A 20,000-nucleotide genomic window follows, 5' to 3' on the forward strand; every position below is an offset into this window, starting at 1 on the left:
ATAGAAGAGACAAAACTTGGAAAAGATGGAAAAGAGACAAAAAAGTGACTAAATGGCAAACGTACATCAAACTGAGAAATGAAAATGTAGACATACGTAGAGAGGAAAAAAGAAGCTATGAAAAAGATATAATAGACAAATGCAAAGACCTACCTAAACTATTTTACAGATATGTAAACGATAAACTAAAAGACAAACATGAAATAGTGAAACTGCGTGAAGGAAATAAAGAATACACAGATGTAGAAATGGCTGAAGTAATGACCAGACACTTTAGGTCTGTGTTTACAGTTGAAAGCTCACAAATGTGGAATAAAGGACACCAAGAAAGATCCCCCAAAATGAAAGAAATAACGGTGACACAGAAAGAAATAAGGGACCAAATAAAGAAACTTGACGTCAGAAAGTCATATGGGCCAGACGGAATAGCGAACTGGATATTAAAAGAATGTATAGATGAACTCACAGATAAAATACACAAGATAATTGACTTCTCACTCAAAGAAGGAAAAGTACCACAAGATTGGAAAAATGCAAATATTGTACCAATATATAAGGGAGGAGATAAAGAAAATCCAACAAACTATAGACCGGTATCCCTTACAAGCACAATTGCAAAAATATGCGAGTTATAAAAAATAAATAAACACTTGGAAGAGAACAACATACTAAACCCCAACCAATTTGGATTTAGAAGTGGAAGATCATGTACTACAAACTTAATATGCTTTTACTCAAGATTGGTAGAAATAATACAAGAAAGAGATGGTTGGGCAGACTGTGCCTTCTTGGACTTACAAAAGGCTTTTGACAAAGTACCACACAAAAAGCTACTAAGAAAAATTAAAACAATAGGTGGAATACAGGGAAAATTATTGGAATGGATGAAAGACTTCTTGAACGGAAGAAAAATGAGAGTGGTACTTAGAGAAAAGAACTCAAATTGGGTAAATATTATAAGTGGAGTCCCCTAAGGCTCCGTATTGGCTCCAATAATGTTTGCTGTTTATATAAACGACATGGACGAAGGCAATGAATGTTATATAAACTTGTTTGCAGATGATACGAAACTATTGAAGAGAATAAGTACAGAAGAAGATTGCAAGTTTTTTCAAGAAGACCTGGACAAAGTCTGGAAATGGAGTATAAAGAACGAAGTGAATTTCAACATTAAGAAATGTAGTATAATGGAATTTGGAAAAAGCAAAAATAGAATATCCGGTCAATACAAAATTGGAACAAAGGAGGTTACAAAAGTAAACTCGGAAAGAGACCTAGGAGTAATTATCTCAAACGATATGACACCAGACAAACATGTAAAGAAAATAGTTGGAGAAAGTGGCCTTTGACTACATGGACGAGGAAATGGTAAAGAGAATACTAGTTACACTGATAAGACCCAAATTAGAATATGCAGTGTCACTATTGACACCCAGTACAATAAAAAAAAAAAAAAAAAAAAAAAAAATATATATATATATATATATATATATATATATATATATATACACATATATATATAAGAAACTAGAAAGAATTAAAAAAATTACAAAGATGGCACCAGCATTTAGCAAATTGACGTACGAACAAAGATTGGACAAACTAAACTTATCAACTCTGGAATAAAGAAGAGAAAGAGGCGATTTGATAACCATCTACAGAATTATGAAAGGGATGGAAATCCTTGATAGGGATAACCTACTTAAATGGGGCAGAAAAAATGCAAGAGGACACGAGAAGAAACTTAAGAAGGACAGTTACAGAAGAGATTTGAAAAAGAACAGCTTTCCACACAGAGTAATAGATACATGGAACAAATTGAAAGAGAAAACAGTGAGTGCTAAAACTATACATGATTTTAAGAAAGAACTGGATGCGGAAAGATACAACTGCGGGTCACTACGAGCATAGCTCTTCTCCCGCAAAATACAACTAGGTAAACACACACACACACACACACACACACACACACACACACACACACACACACACACACACACACACACACACACACACACACACACACACACACACACACACACACACTGCCCCCCCATCTTTTATTTCTTCCCTTTTTCCTTTTGAATGTGTGTCCTGCCCCTCATTTTCTTCCATGCCTTTGTTTTTGTGATCTGATTTCTTTTTCTTGACCCTGCTGTCTTCTCTCTGAAACATTAAGGTACGTGTCGTTTGGTGCGGTTATCGCTCAACGTTGATCAATCATGGCTCAACGATGATCGTTAGACGATTGTCTAGAGGACTAATTCTTTGTTTTTAGCGACTCTAACGCAGTCACTCAAAGCAAAAGAGCCCCATCATTCAAAAATAAAGAATTAGTCCTCTAGACAATCGTTTGACGATCATTAGTGAGCCATGAACGACCATCGTTAAACGATAATCCCACCGAGCAAAGCGTACCTTTACTTGCGCATATTATTTTTTAACCATGATATTGCTTTGTGTCTGTCTCTCTTGTCTTCTTGTTTCTCCTGTCTTCATTTTCGTGTACTTTTTTCGTGTTTTTTCTAAAATCGTGCCAAACAATAGCTACTGATCTAAAGGTATTTTTTCTAGAGAATTATTTTTGTTTACTTACACCTGTTCAAATTTATATTGCCTTGTCGGGTGGTAAATCTTCTATTAAAAATAATTATTCGTGATTTTATTAGATTTAACCATAAGTCATCTATCTTTCAAGCATAGTCATTCATACTAAATGACATACTTTGTGAAAAAAATCGATTTATGGATCAATCAAATGTCATTTTTGCCATTCGTTTTACCATCATATAGTTTTTAAATCTATATTACCATGTCAACATTTTATTCATGATACAGACGTTCCTGAACTTACGAACGAGTTATGTTCCGAACGGCCGTTCGTAGCTCGAAATGTTCGTAAATCGTTATTCAGTATCATTTTCAAGGTACTCAAATCTACATGCATAAGTATGGTATAAAGTCAGTACATGTTTTCTTATCCTAAAACATATTACTAATGATAGCTAAAACAAAAACAAATTGTAATACTAATATTTTGACATTGGTTTTCATACCTTTGAAACTGGTGAAGTAGGCTTCGTTCGTATGTCTGAAAGTTCGTAAGTTGAATGTTCGTAAGTCGAGGAACAGCTGTATATTGGAAGGAAGAAACAAAACCATATTTTAATGAAATCTTTTTCCCACGACAGTCGTCCACGTGGAATACTCGACCGATCATGGGGCATCTTGGAAGCTCATGACACCTTCATGCTTACCCGAGGACCTGGAGTGCACCAATCACCATGCAGGAATGACTCTGGTCTCCGACCTGTACCTGAAGCCCACTCTCATTACCCTCCCCTTCCCTCGGAAAGCAAGGTGAGCCACAGGTGCCAGAATCAGCCAAATTTTTGATACAGCATTTCCCTGCTTGCCAACGAGGTAAAATGATAGGCCTATACACGGGCATTGGTCCACTTTCATCACCACCTATAAAGGCTCCAATCCGCCCCCCCCAGGGCAGACTGCGGTCCCCAACGGTCATACAGAAGTTGGGGATTTACTATTTAATTTTTAAGATGAGCTTAGGATTTCGCGTGCCGGAAAAAATCGTTAGTGTGCCAGGTTTTGCACGCTTGGCAAGGGTTGCTCACCCCTGTTTTAGGGCCTCGCTCTCAGACTCGTGATGTCTCTCCATTACACGTATCTCCCACGGGGTTTCTACCTATTTCCTTACACACAGAAAATAGACAAGTATCGATTGCACTCCTACTCGGTAGCAGTGATACGAGTACACCTCAGCGTTCTCACAACACAGATTTATGTCCAACGCTTTTTTATGAAGGATTTGTGGGAAACCCGGAGACCGCCTCCGTAGGTTGTGGTAATCGGAAAAAGAAACTTGAGGCGGCAACAGGAATGAGGAAGAAAGTTGAAGAGCCTACGCCAAGAGGCGCTTAGTAGCCGCGGCCGAAGCCTTCACCTTTGCCCTATGATGTTCTTGGAATGTTGATGGGGCAGGTAACTAACAGTCACTGCTGGGAATCGGAGAGGAGGCCGGGATACGAACCCACAACTAAGCGAGGGAGGGCGAGACCAGCACACTTCCCATGACGTCACCGGCATAGATGAATGCCTAGTGTAGGCTATATGGTCTCTTGGAGTCTCCTTCATTCTAATGTGTTGTTCATCGCGTTTTAGGTCCTCCGTGGCGCGCGTCCGTGTTGTGCAACCTGACGGATACCTCACGCAGAACACCTGGTCCTTGGGGAAGGTGTACGTGGGTGATGAGTGTTACTCTTCTTGCTCGGCCAGGGGATTCTGCGACGCTGGGATTTGCACCTGCGATCCCAACTGGGTTGGTAAGTCACGGCCCAAGAATTACTCTACTTGCTTTCTTTCAAATGAAGGCATAATACTCTAAACTTTATGCTGATCAGTCATATATTGTATTACCTCATTTGGGAGAAGGATGATGATAGTGGTGGTGGTGATGATGATGATGATGATGATGATGATGATGATGATGATGAATGGTGATGATGATGATGACAATGGTGATGAATGGTGGTGATGGTGGTAGTGATGATCATGACGATCATGATGATGATAGCGGTGATGATAATGAGGATGAGGACGACGATGATGATCATGATGATAATGAGAAGGAGGAGGAAGAGACCTTCCCACCAGGGAGCGAGGTCGGACACAGAAAGGAGGAAAAGCGGTTTAGTGTGAATCAAATTCCAATTCTCCTTTGAAAAAGCACTTGGGTGTTGGATCTTTCTCAGTACTGGTTATGTAAGCGTAGTGCATTTTTTTCTTTTTTTACTTTTTTTTTCCATTTTCATAGCCAGCATAGCAAGTCTTCTGATTGTGTATACATACATACATATATATATATTTATATATATATATATATATATATATATATATACATATATATATATATATATATATATATTCATTTTAAGGAATGTTTTGGCTATAGATAATTTTATGTAACTTTGAGGAGCCTCTGTTCTTTATGTAGGTTAAAAATGGAATTAGAAAAAATCTAACTTTTTAAAACATTTTGCCCACTTTCAGGATTCTTCTCTGGCCAACGCCAGATGTTTTTATTCGGCATTTTTTTTTTTCTATATTAAGAAGTGGGACCTTGCCAGTCGGTACTGAAATGGTTCATTAAGATATGCAATAATTCCATCACTACCGAGAACAAAACAAATAAATAAATTAATAAAAAATAAATAAATAGGTAGATAAATAAATGAATAAGTGCATAAGTAAATAAATAAATAAGTAAACAAGAAATGAATAAACAAATAAATAAACAAAATAAATAAATGCATTCATTCATTAATACATACATGCATACATGCATACACACATACCTACATACATACATACATACATACATACATACATACATACATACATACATACATACATACATATATCTTTGTATCCTCTTTAATATAAAAGATGTCTCCGCGGTTCAGGGTGGTTTCGTCGATTTTGTTAAAAGTCTCCGCGGTTCAGGGTGGTTTCGTCGATTTTGTTAAAACCCTTCAAGTGCTCAGTCGGCGTGGCAGTCTGCGGACACCTCCCTGTAAGCCTATTTTGCACATGTGTAGATTATCATCCTGTGCGATATGTTGTTACAGGGGACAGCGCTTTCTGATGTGAAAGAATGCCAGAGGATTCAGCGTCTTAGAAAAAGCGTCAACGTCACTTTTGGAAATGGGTGACGGGCTAAAAAAAAATCCCAAAAGATAGTCTGCGGAGCAACGTACAGCATCTTAACCAGTTACGGGCTGAACACGGTAAAGCTTTTCCCAACCTGTACGGTAAAACCAAGACTTTCTCAGTAAACGAATCAATCAAAGAGTTTCACCGGAAAGTCATCAAGTTTAACACCACTTTACGGGAATCCAAAGACTAAATACTGTGACGAAATGTTTGACGATTTGGAAATCTTTGACGGGGAAATCGCGGATGAGGTTTCGCAGGGTTTCATGAAGCACTATTTTGCTGGGTATAAGAGTTTCACTAAACGCGGCGGTAAAAATGACCACAAAAACTATCAGATGCATTATCTCGATATGGCTTTTAAAGCGTTTCAACGTTACGAACGAAATAACAAGTATGTGATAAAAAAAAAAAAATTAAGGAAGAGTTACAGAAAAAGAAGATTCAAGCACAAAAACGGGAAGCCGAGGAACAGGCGAAGCAGAAACGAGACGAGAAACTAACCGAACACACCTTTGTGTAAATCAAATGTTTGAAAAGAGCTCTGGGAAAGCAGAGAGGGTCTTCTTCTTCGCGTTCTTCTTCGCGTTCTTCTTCTTCTTCTTCTTCTTCTTCTTTTTCTTCTTCTTCTTCTTCTTCTTCTTCTTCTTCTTCTTCTTCTTCTTCTTCTTCTTCTTCTTCTTCTTCTTCTTCTTCTTCTTCTTCTTCTTCTTCGCGTTTTTCTTCTTCTTCTTCTTCTTCTTCTTCTTCTTCTTCTTCTTCTTCTTCTTCTTCTTCTTCTTCTTCTTCTTCTTCTTCTTCTTCTTCTTCTTCTTCTTTTTCTTCTTTACGTTCTTCGCGTTCTTCTTCTTCTTCTTCTTCAAGTTCTTCTTCGCGTTCTTCTTCTTCTTTTTCGCGTTCTTCTTCTTCTTCTTCGTGTTCTTCTTCGCGTTCTTCTTCGTGTTCTTCTCGGCCTCGGGGCTGAACCCCAACACGGGACCCCCAGCACGGGATCCCTATCGTGGGATTAGAGCGCGGAGCGCTGCGGCCGTAGGCCGCTGTTTGCGCAGCCAAGCCCCCGGCGAAGCCAGAGAGGGCAAACCCCTCGGCTTGTCTGCACTGAACATGTAATTATACGAAAGCGCTCTGCTTCGTTGGTTTACTTTTCCTAGTGGTTACTTACGCATATACATATATACTTACATACATACATAAAAGTGACAACCCGGTATGGTAGGAGCTGATGGGGTTTCACTGTCTCTCTTTCTTGCAGGTGACGCGTGCGAAGTTCCCAAGAACCCACTGCCGACTCATGTGCAGGACGACTTCGAGGGAACCGACCTGGCGGAGGGCATGTGGCTCAAGGTGGCCGGGGCCGAGATCGGCAAGCAGTGCGGCATCCTGGCCTCCGGGTCGGCCCTCCACTTCCATGGGGTACGCGGAGATGAGGAGGGGTCCGTGAGGAGGGGCTCGGGTTCCGAATAGCGACTGTAATAACAGCGACTGTCAATAGAGCGACTTCACATTTGCAATTCTTTTAAAACAGCGACTATCACAACAGCGACCACATGATAGCGATTGTATTATAAGAGCGATTGTCATAACAGCGACATCATCGCATCAACTGCATGAAACTGCTCAGTAATAAAAAAAAATTGAAACCTAAAGGGAATCTAAAACAACATTTTATTTGGACTAACTATAGAAGGCACATGATTTAAAAAGAAAAGGGCTAGTCAAGCCAAACAACAGAAAGTCATCAAGCCTTGCAATAAAAATCAGTCATCAAGTGATCAAGCCATGTTTATTTCTAAATTGTGAGCGAGGGCTCGAAGGAATTGTAGAAGATCATACTAATCTCGATTTTGCTGTACAGCAGTGATTCGTGTGTTCATTGTCACGTATCTTTTCATTCGTTCAGTCAGGTCTCTGCCTTGTAGGAGCTGGGTTCGGTTTGTCCGTTGAAGGGCTTCCTCCCGTCTTAAGGCTTCGATGAATCGAAAGATGGTAGGATGATGGATTTCCGTTGATCCCTGAAAAGCATTATGCCAACTCTCCAGCTGGTTGTTGGTTCGTGGTAGTCCTGCATCTTGTCTGGCTTTCACACTCCACATATGTACAGGAAACAACCCAAACATTACTATGACCGACGACCGAGCGACCGACCAGTAAATTCACGTCAGTGAACTTATCTCACAAAGTGAACACAAACATGTAAACACGAACAAATAAACATGAGCGATAGAAACATAAGTCTGCGACCTTTTGAGGATATTTAATTCTGAAGCTATCTCACAAAGTAAACACAACTGAACACGTAAATACAAACACGAAAACACAAGCAATTGAAACATAAGTCTGCGACCATTCTGACCGGTTGATAGTAAAATCGCTATTGTTACAGTCGCTGTTATAATGCGGTCGCCATTATGACAGTCGCTGTTTTGAAAGTCGCTCACCTGATTACGTCGCCCTTATGAAGCCGCTATTATGACTGTCGCTGTTTTGACAGTCGCTATCCGGCCCGGATCCCGTGAGGAGGAGCAGGAGGGGCTTGTGCGGCGGCGACGACGGTGGCAGCTGATGTTTGTGTCTCTGCCAATGCTTCTTCTTCTTTTGGTGCCTCTGTTTCTTCTTCTTTTTCTTCTTCATCTTCTTCCTCTTATGCTTCTGTTTCTGCTTCTTCCTATTTCTTCTGCTTCTGTGTCTGCTTCTTCTGCCTCTTCTGCTTCTGTGTCTGCTTCTTCTGCCTCTTCTGCCTGTTTTTTCTTCTTCTTCCTCTGCTCCTTCTCCCTCTTCTGCTTCTTCTTTTTCTTTTTCTTCTTCTTCTTCCTCTGCTACCTTTTCTTCCTCTGCCTCTTCTTCTTCTTCTTCTTCTTCTTCTTCTTCTTCTTCTTCTTCTTCTGCCTCTTCTTCTTCTTCTGCCTCTTCTTCTTCTTCTACCTCTTCTTCTTCTGCCTCTTCTTTTTCTGCCTCTTCTTCTTCTTCTTCTTCTTCTTCTTATTCTTCTTCTTCTTCTTCTTCTGCCTCTTCTTCTTCTTCTTCTGCCTCTTCTTCTTCCTCTGCCTCTTCTTCTGCCTCTTCTTCTTCTTCTGCCTCTTCTTCTTCTTCTGCCTCTTCTTCTTCTTCTGCCTCTTCTTCTTCTTCTGCCTCTTCTTCTTCTTCTGCCTCTTCTTCTTCTTCTGCCTCTTCTTCTTCTTCTTCTTCTTCTTCTTCTTCTGCCTCTTCTTCTTCTTCTGCCTCTTCTTCTTCTTCTGCCTCTTCTTCTTCTTCTGCCTCTTCTTCTTCCTCTCCTTCTTCTTCTGCCTCTTCTTCTTCTTCTTCTGTCTCTTCTTCTTCTTCTGCCTCTTCTTCTTCTTCTGCCTCTTCTTCTTCTTCTTCTGCATCTTCTTCTTCTGCCTCTTCTTCTTCTTCTTCTGCCTCTTCTTCTTCTTCTGCCTATTCTTCCTCCTCTGTCTCTTCTTCCTCCTCTGTCTTTTCTTCCTCCTCTTCTTCTTCTTCTGCCTCTTCTTCTTCTGCCTCTTCTTCCTCCTCTATCTCTTCTTCCTCCTCTGTCTCTTCTTCCTCCTCTGTCTCTTCTTCTGCCTCTGCTTTTTCTTCTCCTTGATTTTTCTTTTCTTCCTTTTCTTCTTCTGCCTCAGCTTCTTCTTCTTCTGATTCTTCTGTTTCTTCTTCCTCTTCTTCTTGAAAACCTTAAATAGCAACAATCCTTCTGCCATATTCATTTATATAACAAGTCAGAATGCACTTCAACTCTGCCCCCCCAAAGGAAGGTTGAAACAAAATTTCAGAATTGGATTTTTTCCTCAGGAAATTCTCATTTGAACGACTTGCGTCACTAGACAGCCTGTTAGGTTACTCTGTCATCTTACGAACTTCTTCCCACAGTCTCCCTCCACACTCTTGAGCAATTTGGGTCATTTTAGGTTAATTTGATTAATTTGGTTCATTTTGAGCTATGTATATGGTCAGTGTAGCTCTCTTCCATTTTGCGGTGATAGGGATAATTACACCCAAGATCATTAGTGAAATAATCTAATTAACTATAATAGCAGTGGGACTTCCAATCGGGAGAATCGCCGTCTACATACTACTGGCCCTCGCTTCCAGCAAGGATCAGCTTGGGTCAGAAAGTTGACCTAGGAATTCTCAGTGCAGAGTTGCCATCGTTAGGCATCAATATCATCATCCATGGTTTTACAGTGAGACACATACATGGGTTGTGATTTCTGTACATTGCATGGGTGTGTTTCCTACATCAGTATATTGCCCATGAAGGGTAAACACATGTATATTCTGACAGGTGTAAATAGGTCACGGATGACATTGGACATCTTGACACCAACATCAGGGGATCATTGTTAGTAAATTGTTGGCAACACCATGTCACAAACTATGGTTAGGTACCACCATCATCTCTTAAACACAACAAATACAATGGATGGCACAGTAATGGAATAATGTTTACATATAATGGAATGTTGATTAGAGCTATGTTCCTTGAGATGTGATGATTTATGATTCAGTTTAACATTGCAAACCTCCCTCCCACCATCAGGAAGCTAGGACGATGTCCCTTACAGAGGACTTTGTAGCATAGGATCTAATTAACCATGCCCTTGGTCCAACTTGCTGGCGCCAGGGTTCGAATTCCCATCATATCCACCACTGCAGTAGCGACGCTCCAACCCTATCGGCCAGCAAGGATCCTAAGTTTGGCATTGGCTCATTTGGTTAATGTTGTAAAAAAAAAAAAAAAAAAAAATATATATATATATATATTTCTTCAGGGTTGCAGTCGCTACCTGGAGACCGTGGACATGGATCTTCGAGAGTTGCTCTTCGTGCAATTTGAGATAAAGACCGGTTGCCTCCACAGTGTCGAAGGACCTAGCGGGAACCACGGCGTGTTACTTCAGGCCTCTTGTGACGCTGGGGTCTCCTGGATTACACTTCGAACACTCCCTCTGGCATTCCCTGAAACCAGGTAGCTCCACAGCCTACGCCATTTCCTGTTGCTGCTTTTTATGTATTTTTTCTATTATTATTAATATGTTTTTATTTATTTTATTATTATTATTGATATATATATATATATATATATACATATATATCATATATATTCATATATATATCATATATATTCATATATATATATATGTATATGTATATATATATATGTATATACATGCTTCTGACCCAGGGCAGTGGACAAGGTGCAGGGATGACCCGTCATCCAGGAGGTGCTCAGATAAGGTGGAGGGGTGTGGAGTGTATTCAGGGATGGAATGGGTGGATATGATTTTATGCCTTTTCCTTTTTGGCTACCTCCCTTGTAAGGGGGAAAAAGCCTTGGTAAATGTATGTATGTATGTATATTCATACATATATATATATAGTATATATATGTGTGTATATATATATATATACATATATATATATATATATATACATATATATACATATATGTATATACATATATACATATATACATATATATATATATATGTTGTTACGGGACGGGCTGGTATGTGAAGATACGTTACGTATAACGGATAAGTGCTTAAGAACCAGCTCACTTCTAGAAGCCACTGTAGGACTGAACTATCTGGTCAGGGCCTAGATAATTCGTAAGACTAGAAGTAAAGGTAACAAAGAAGATTCCAGGAAAGGAATATTAAACTAGCGATAAAACTAGTAAACGAAATTATTAATATGGAAAATATTTACAGGCAATCAACACAAAAGAGAATGGGCAGTAGGGTCAATGGGACCGTTACATGATTATAAGAATATGGAAATTATCGTTCAAATAAGAAACAAGATACGTATACAATATGGTACTATCTAAGTACAAAGAGATCAGGAACATGCATCAGAATAAGTAATAAGTACAAAAATAAGTATAAAGTAATGCAATGTATATCAGACACGTAATGTAGGCAAAAAGGGTGATCACTTCACACCAATCGTCTCATGAGTCTAAACTTCCAGTTTTTATCAAGAGATAAGATATGCGAGAAAATGACGAGGAGTGAGCGATTTCCACCGCTTATATACCATTGGACCGGAAGCGGGATACTTCCGGGTGAGTGTGCGGGAGAGTGAAAGAGGGGGAGGAGGGTAAGTTAACACGCGTCAACATGGGTAGTTTTAAGACCCTCGACTCGCTTGAACAATCTACTTATTTAGTAACTGTCAAATCTGTGCGCTCCGAACTATTCAGGATTTCGCTTGTCTGTTTGTTCTACAAGAGTGCGCACCTCTCTCCGCACGTAGGCAAGATTACATATAGTGGACGGGCGTTACTGCTTAACATTGTTACAATACATACATAGACAAGAAATATGAACATAGTTATGTAATACAAAGGAACACAATTCTATAACATAATTACACATATGACGTAATATCTAATATTACGTTACACCTCCACCGTTTGGGAAAGCTTTTCACTTTCTGTTGAAAAGCTATGTTCTAGAAAGGACGTCGGCTAAAACATTAAAGACGCCTTTTATATGATGAATTGTTAGATTAAAGGGTTGGAGAAATAAACTCCAACGTGTAAGTCTCGGATTCTTGTTTTTCATAGTCTGTAGGAACTTTAAGGGGTTGTGATCCGAATATACTTGAATGGTAGTTGAGGAACCCAGGTAGACTTCGAAGTGGATAAGGGCCTGGACCAAAGCGAGCGTCTCCTTCTCAATTGTTGAGTAGTTCTTCTGCGCAGGGGACAGCTTCTTGCTGTAGTAGGCGATAGCGTGAAGAACTTCATTGTGTTCTTGCAAGAGGGCGGCACCGATACCGGTGTCGCTGGCGTCGACTTGCAGAAGAAAGGGTCGTTGGAAATCGGGTGCCCTTAGAACTGGTGCGTTAGTGAGAAGGGACTTCAGGTTTTTGAAGGCCGTCTCACAGGTAGATGTCCACACGAAGTCGTGGTCTTTTCTCAACAGGTCAGTCAATGGTTCTGCTACATCTTGTTTCTCAGATAAGTGTCCTACTTTTATCTGAAGATTTTGTAGTATCTGAGAGTTTTCCAAGGGAATCTCAGTATTATTAGGCAGGTTATCAGGAGGCTCTTCCGATTCTATTGTGGTAGAGCTGCAAATTGGAATTGGATCTCTGGAATGATAAGGTTTTAAGGTATTTATGTGACAGAGACGGGAACTCTTTCTTCTGTCTGGAGTTTTGATTATGTAGTTGAGATCACTGGCTCTGGACAAGACTTCATAGGGTCCTTTGTATTTAGCCTGCAATGGATCTCCTGGTATGGGAAGATAAAGTAACACTTGATCTCCTGGAGAGAAAGTTCTAAGTTTAGAATTTTTATCATACCGACCTTTCATTTCTCGTTGAGCATTCGCCAAGTTCTCTCTTGCCAACTTCCAAGCTTCTAACAACTTCTCGGTGACCTGGGACACGTATTTCAAAGAAGGAACAGGTGGTTCTTCTTTCATCCATTGTTCATGAAGTATCTTTAGGGGACCACGGACTTCATGACCGAAGACTAATTCTGACGGGCTGAATCCAAGGCTTTCTTGAATGGTTGTTCGGGTGGCGAACAACAAAAAGGGGAGTCCGTCTTCCCAATTTCGAGTGTTCTCAGCACAGAAGATTCTTAACATTGTCTTGAGCGTTTGGTGAAAGCGCTCTAGAGCACCTTGTGATTGAGGATGATAGGCGGAGGAAGTTACATGATTTATACCTAGTGTTACAAGAGTTTCTCTAAACTTGTTGGAAAGAAAATTACTTCCTTGATCACTTTGAATGTTCTTAGGAAATCCTACCATAGTGAAATATTTCAACATTTCTCTGATTATGTTTTGAGCTTTAATATTTTTCAAAGGAATTGCTTCTGGAAAACGAGTGCTCATACACATGATTGTGAGAATATACTGATTTCCTTTACTTGAAGGAGGTAAAGGTCCTACACAGTCAATAAGAACTTTTTTAAATGGCTCTTCCATTACAGGAATGGGATGGAGTGGAGCTTCTACAATTTTCTGGTTGGGCTTACCTACAAGTTGACATGTATGACATGTTTTACAATATTGGGCAACATCTTTGACAACCGTGGGCCAATGGAAATGTTGGGTTATGTTGAACAAGGTCTTTCTTACCCCTAAGTGACCTGCTAAGGGAGTATCATGAGCCAATCTTAGAACATTATTCCTGAAACCAAGAGGGAGGACTATTTGATTCCTTACTTGCCATGGCTGGTCAGCGGTTGCGGTGGATGCTCTCCATTTTCGCATTAGGACTCCGTTTTCTATATAGAAACCTCGTGACATATTTTCAACTTCTTCTGGAGATGAAACAATCTCGTACAAATTTTTAAGAGAAGGATCTGACTTCTGTTCTTTGATTAATTCTGCTCTAGATAGAGAAACTGGTGAAGAAGATGGGTCAGTTTGGGAGAATAGGGATTCTAAATTATAAGTCTCCTCTTCAGATTTCTTGTACTGAGATCTGGTTACAGCACAAGCGGGAAACAACTGTAAGTTATCTGAAGGTTCTACTGAGGTCTTAGGGTTATTTGTTATTAAGGGAGAAATGACTTTGCTTCCAGCGATGTCATTGGCCAACAATAAGGATATTCCTACTATGGGAAGAGAGTCTACTACTGCTACTTTAACCATTCCGGTTGTTAAATCAGACCGCAAGAAAACATTATGTAATGGACATTTTACAATTCCTCCAACTCCTTCTATCAATATATCATAACCTGTATATGACTCACCCAGATTCTGTAAGACAGAATTTAAAATCAGACTTTGCTTTGCTCCTGTGTCTCGGAGTATGGAAATAGGATATTGTTGTGAACTACTACTATGAGATATAGTTCCTGAAGATACAAATGGTTTGAAACAAGGATCATGATCTGATGAGGGGGGTTCTACATTACTTGACAATACCGGCTTCTTTGGTAGTTTATCCTGAATAGAGGATTTTGAATCATCTGATTTTATATTACTTACAAGAGTTGGTGTCTTATTGGAGAATAAGGGTGTCAGTCTCTTTCTGCAATTAGAAATGTGATGGCCAACCTGTTTACAATATGAACAAGTTACAGGGGGATTAGTCTTAAACCTTTCCATTCTTTGCCAAGGTTGGTTTGGAGGATATTGATTGAAATCAGACCTGTAACTGAAATGTGATGGGCTAGACTGATTTTCAAAGTGTTTCTTTGGGGACCAAGGATCAGAGTATTTTGTTGAATCTGGAATATATGACTTTGACTTTTGGGATTCCATTTGTCTTGACTTAGGTTTATGATTTAGTGTGAACTCATCAGCCAATACAGCAGCTTTAGTTAAAGTTTCGGGAACATGATCATCTATAAAAATCCTAAGATCTGTCTCTAAGGTATTCTTAAACTGCTCCAACAAAATCAACTGTTTAAGTCTATCTAAGGTGTCCGTTTCACTAGCCAAACACCACCTATTGAATAACCTCTCTTGTTGAGCCGCATATTCTACGTATGTTAACTGAGGTGTCTTCCTATAATTACGGAATTTCTGTCTATAGGCCTCTGGTATTAGTTCATAAGCTTTTAAAATACAAGCTTTCATATTATCATACTCGCTTTCTGCTTCTGAAAGAGAAGTATAAATTTGCTGAGCCTTACCCTTAAATTGTGTTTGAATGATTAATGGCCAATTTTCTTTAGGAATTTGTAACTGTTGCGCCAATTTTTCCCACTGAAGAAAGACAATTTCTGGCTCCTTCTGAAAATTTGGGTAAAAGTTTTACATACTTGGAAATATCTATGTGACCTTCCTGAACTACGGGTTCTTTAATTCTAACTCTGCCAATTTGACTTTAGTTTCGTTCTCTCTTTCTATTTGTTTCACTTTAGCTTCCTCTTCTCTAGCTCTAAATTCTGCCTCAATTTGCATTTGTTTCAGTTTAGTTTCCTCCTCTTTAGCTACTTGTTTCACTTTAGCTTCCTCTTCTCTAGCTTTAAATTCTCCCTCAATTTGCATTTGTTTCAATTTAGCTTCCTCCTCAATTTCTACTCTCCTGACCTTTAATTCAATCTCCTTAATCTTAAGTTCGGTTAGTCGTGCCTCTATTTCTAACCTATTTGAAGGAATTTGTATAGCTGTAATCTCTTCTGGAGATAAGATCTCATCTTCGATCAGATTTTCAACGAGTTCCTGAAGTATTTTTTTCTTTCGCAAACTTGTATTAATGTCTACTCCAAAGTGCTTGCCTATTTCTATCAAAGTGTCTTTAGTTTGTTTCTTTAAGAAACTTACCTTGGGATTTTGAACGAATTCTTGAATTATATCATCCATCTCTATAAGAATGTGTTAAATACCTGATCCAATATCCTGGCAAGGTCGCCACTTTGTTACGGGCGGGCTGGTATGTGAAGATACGTTACGTATAACGGATAAGTGCTTAAGAACCAGCTCACTTCTAGAAGCCACTGTAGGACTGAACTATCTGGTCAGGGCCTAGATAATTCGTAAGACTAGAAGTAAAGGTAACAAAGAAGATTCCAGGAAAGTAATATTAAACTAGCGATAAAACTAGTAAACGAAATTATTAATATGGAAAATATTTACAGGCAATCAACACAAAAGAGAATGGGCAGTAGGGTCAATGGGACCGTTACATGATTATAAGAATATGGAAATTATCGTTCAAATAAGAAACAAGATACGTATACAATATGGTACTATCTAAGTACAAAGAGATCAGGAACATGCATCAGAATAAGTAATAAGTACAAAAATAAGTATAAAGTAATGCAATGTATATCAGACACGTAATGTAGGCAAAAAGGGTGATCACTTCACACCAATCGTCTCATGAGTCTAAACTTCCAGTTTTTATCAAGAGATAAGATATGCGAGAAAATGACGAGGAGTGAGCGATTTCCACCGCTTATATACCATTGGACCGGAAGCGGGATACTTCCGGGTGAGTGTGCGGGAGAGTGAAAGAGGGGGAGGAGGGTAAGTTAACACGCGTCAACATGGGTAGTTTTAAGACCCTCGACTCGCTTGAACAATCTACTTATTTAGTAACTGTCAAATCTGTGCGCTCCGAACTATTCAGGATTTCGCTTGTCTGTTTGTTCTACAAGAGTGCGCACCTCTCTCCGCACGTAGGCAAGATTACATATAGTGGACGGGCGTTACTGCTTAACATTGTTACAATACATACATAGACAAGAAATATGAACATAGTTATGTAATACAAAGGAACACAATTCTATAACATAATTACACATATGACGTAATATCTAATATTACGTTACAATATATATATATATATATATATATGTATATATATATACATATAGATATAGATATATTCTCTCTCTTAACCATCCCACTGCCACGAAATGGAAAATGAGAAACACCTGGCAAGGCAAGCCCTGTCAGTTGCAGCAATCCGCTGAGTTTTTTTATGCCGATGTTTGGATCAACCTCCCTGCCTGGTCAGGACTATCGGGAACCAAAGCGACAAAGCTTGCAGTAAGTCCCGGGAATCGAACTCATGATCACTTCCTCATGAGCGGACTACCGCATGGCCCACACCTGTTGCGTTTATGAGATTTAATTTTTAGAATTCCTTTTTTAGTGTGAAAGGACTAAATTATAGAAAGATGCATTGCCTATTGAGCGAGGTAAAAGCACAGTTAAATTGAGGAAAGGTGGCAATATTGTTTTAAGAGCGAGACTATGTAAGAATAATGCAGGCAAGGTCATTATATTAAGACAGCAGGGCAGGACTCGTGGTAATGTATTTAAATTAGACAAATGTAATCTTATGAAGGAAATAGACAAGAACTTGTTTACCAATACTCGTAGAGTGATTAACGATTGGCATAGACATAATAACAATGTAATTGTCGCTGAAATTATTGGTTGTTCGTAAAGAAGATGGGCTAACTTTATGGATAGGTATGACAGGTGGTAAGGGTCATGGAACTGCCTAGTGCAAGCCTCATGGTGTCTTGCAGTCTCCTCCATTCTTATGTTTTTATGTTCTGCTTCTTGGTATTACACTATGTCCCCTCTAAGTAGGTCCTAGTTCCACGTGATTTTTTTCATTCTGCTTCTGACCCAGGGCAGTGGACAAGGTGCAGGGATGACCCGTCATCCAGGAGGTGCTAAGATAAGAGGGAGGGTGGAGGGGTGTGGAGTGTATTCAGGGATGGAATGGGTGGGAATGATTTTATGCCTTTTCCTTTTTGGCTACCTCCCCGTGTAAAGGTGAAAAAGCCTTGGTATATGTATGTATGTATGTTTCTATGTATTATAAGGAGATGGTTCCTGTGGGATTTGTTTTGCTACACTGTTTCTAGATATTTATTGCCCGTCATTTTTCTCAGAAGTCAGTTTGCGGTATTTTAACACAGAAAAGAAATGGAGACGTATAATTTTCGTTTTCTCGTTTTGCAAGGTACTAATAACTCAACATCCCACTCCCATGCAGTGGAAAGTGAGAAACCCCTGGTAGGGCAAAGCCCTGCCATTTGTGGCAAGCTTTTTTTTTTCAAGTCTGTATTGGGTCGCCTCCCCGCCTGGCCAGGTGCTGTCAGGAACCAACGCGACATATCCCGCAGCTGGTCCCGGTAATCAAACTGACGAGTTCGACACTGTATCCACCGCACGGCCTGAATATCTTTCTCATTTTCTTACTCCGTTTGGAAGGTACGTGTGGACAAAACTTCCTAAGTCAGTGCAGTGTCTTGGAGGACGTATTCGCTGGTGGCAGGCCGATGGTGGCGGACAGGGTCTATACGACTGGGCCCTGGACGCCGTGATCGTCGGTGGAGCGATGACGCCACCCAACAGTCTGCAGTACACGGAGCCGCCCCACCTAACGCACCCGCTGTGGCTGAGGACCTACAACACGCACCTGGGTAAAGCTTCAAGTTCACTTCACAAAAGTTCGCCCTTACAACACCTTCCCCATATTCAGGTTTTATTCTAATCAGTAATAAACGTTTTCATTCACCCCAGGAAGTAAATATGGGATGAAATAGGGAATCGAGGCACCTATTCAGTCTTCTTCTTCTTCTTCTTCTTCTTCTTCTTCTTCTTCTTCTTCTTCTTCTTCTTCTTCTTCTTCTTCTTCTTCTTCCCCTTCATTCTCTTATTCATCGTCTTCTGCTTTGTCTCCTACTTCTCCTTCTTCTTTTTCTCCTTCTTAAAAACCTTCTCAAAAAGCTTAATATTCTCCCTAAGCTGAACGAAATTGTCTGTCGTCAGCCAGAATGAAATCTGTGGAGGCGAATGCCGGAGCATCACCCAAGGGAGTGGGTTAAGTGTTTGGTCTAAAGTTTGGACCAGACACTTAACCCAGTTTAGACTCTAAACTATCAGGCCAAATTCTTGGTAACTCTAAAATTTGACCGTATTGCTTATATTCACTGAAGGGATCAGTGATGGTTATCTACCCTCGTGTGGTGGTCCTGCAAGATGGACAGTGAAGTGCCCATTATCAAAACCTGTCAACTCCCTAATCTCCATCAAGAGGTGCAGCCTTGAGGGGATGACACACTGTCTCCGGACTAGGCTCAAATTTTCTTTCTGTTAACTTCAACTTTATTTCTTACACTTTTCACACGTGGGGAACTGACAACGGGCAACAGCTCTACTCTTTCTTCCACTTTGAGCCATTGACACGGAAGCAGTCCTACACTCACACAGCACAGACTCTAGTCCAACGTTTCTCCCCAGAGAGATTTGTAGAAGGTTCCGAGGACCGTTGCCATCGGCTCCGGGACCGCGGAATTTCCACTTAGTGAAACTCAAAGACACAATCGATTGTTTGATTGGTATTCATTATTCATTGAACTATATTGAGTCATGGGCCTTAACAAGTGTGGTGCAGTCACGGTCACCATATTAAGCCAGCAGGGCAGGACTCGCAGTAATGGATTTGAATTGGACAAATTTAAGTTTAACAAGGAAATAGGTAACTGGTATACTAACAGAGTCATTAACTTAGTAACAGTGTAGTGAGCCCTGAAACAATTGGCTGTTTTGGGAAAATGAGCTAACATTATGGATAGGGATGACAGGTGGTAAGAGACGTGGAACTGCCTAGTTTAGGCTTTATAGTTTCTTGCAGTCTCCTCCATTCATATGTTCTTATTCCCATCACCCATCCTCAACACGTATATTCTTAAATGTTCGCACATCATCATCATCAGAGTCGTACTGTGAGGCGAAGGACCCAATGCCAGTCATGATGTCAACGGCAGAGGAGGCCGCCATACTCCAAACTACCGACCTATTTGTAAGTTGCCTTTTTATATG

The 20,000-nt window shown here is 40.0% G+C and overlaps 1 protein-coding gene across 2 annotated transcripts in view; it reads left to right on the top strand.

The window, feature by feature from the left end:
• LOC143027596 (reelin-like) overlaps positions 1-20,000 on the top strand; it is a 181,808-nt gene that overhangs the window by 114,056 nt on the left and 47,752 nt on the right. For both annotated transcript variants that reach the window (XM_076188935.1, XM_076188936.1), the window contains exons 46-51: positions 3,192-3,360; positions 4,183-4,343; positions 6,986-7,146; positions 10,503-10,699; positions 18,387-18,598; positions 19,895-19,980. In XM_076188935.1, the coding sequence (XP_076045050.1) occupies positions 3,192-3,360; positions 4,183-4,343; positions 6,986-7,146; positions 10,503-10,699; positions 18,387-18,598; positions 19,895-19,980 (986 nt within the window). The remainder of the gene's footprint in view (positions 1-3,191; positions 3,361-4,182; positions 4,344-6,985; positions 7,147-10,502; positions 10,700-18,386; positions 18,599-19,894; positions 19,981-20,000) is intronic.

The sequence above is a fragment of the Oratosquilla oratoria genome, chromosome 8 (assembly GCF_046742065.1).
Source record: "Oratosquilla oratoria isolate Oo_2021 chromosome 8, ASM4674206v1, whole genome shotgun sequence".
Lineage (NCBI taxonomy): Eukaryota > Metazoa > Arthropoda > Malacostraca > Stomatopoda > Squillidae > Oratosquilla > Oratosquilla oratoria.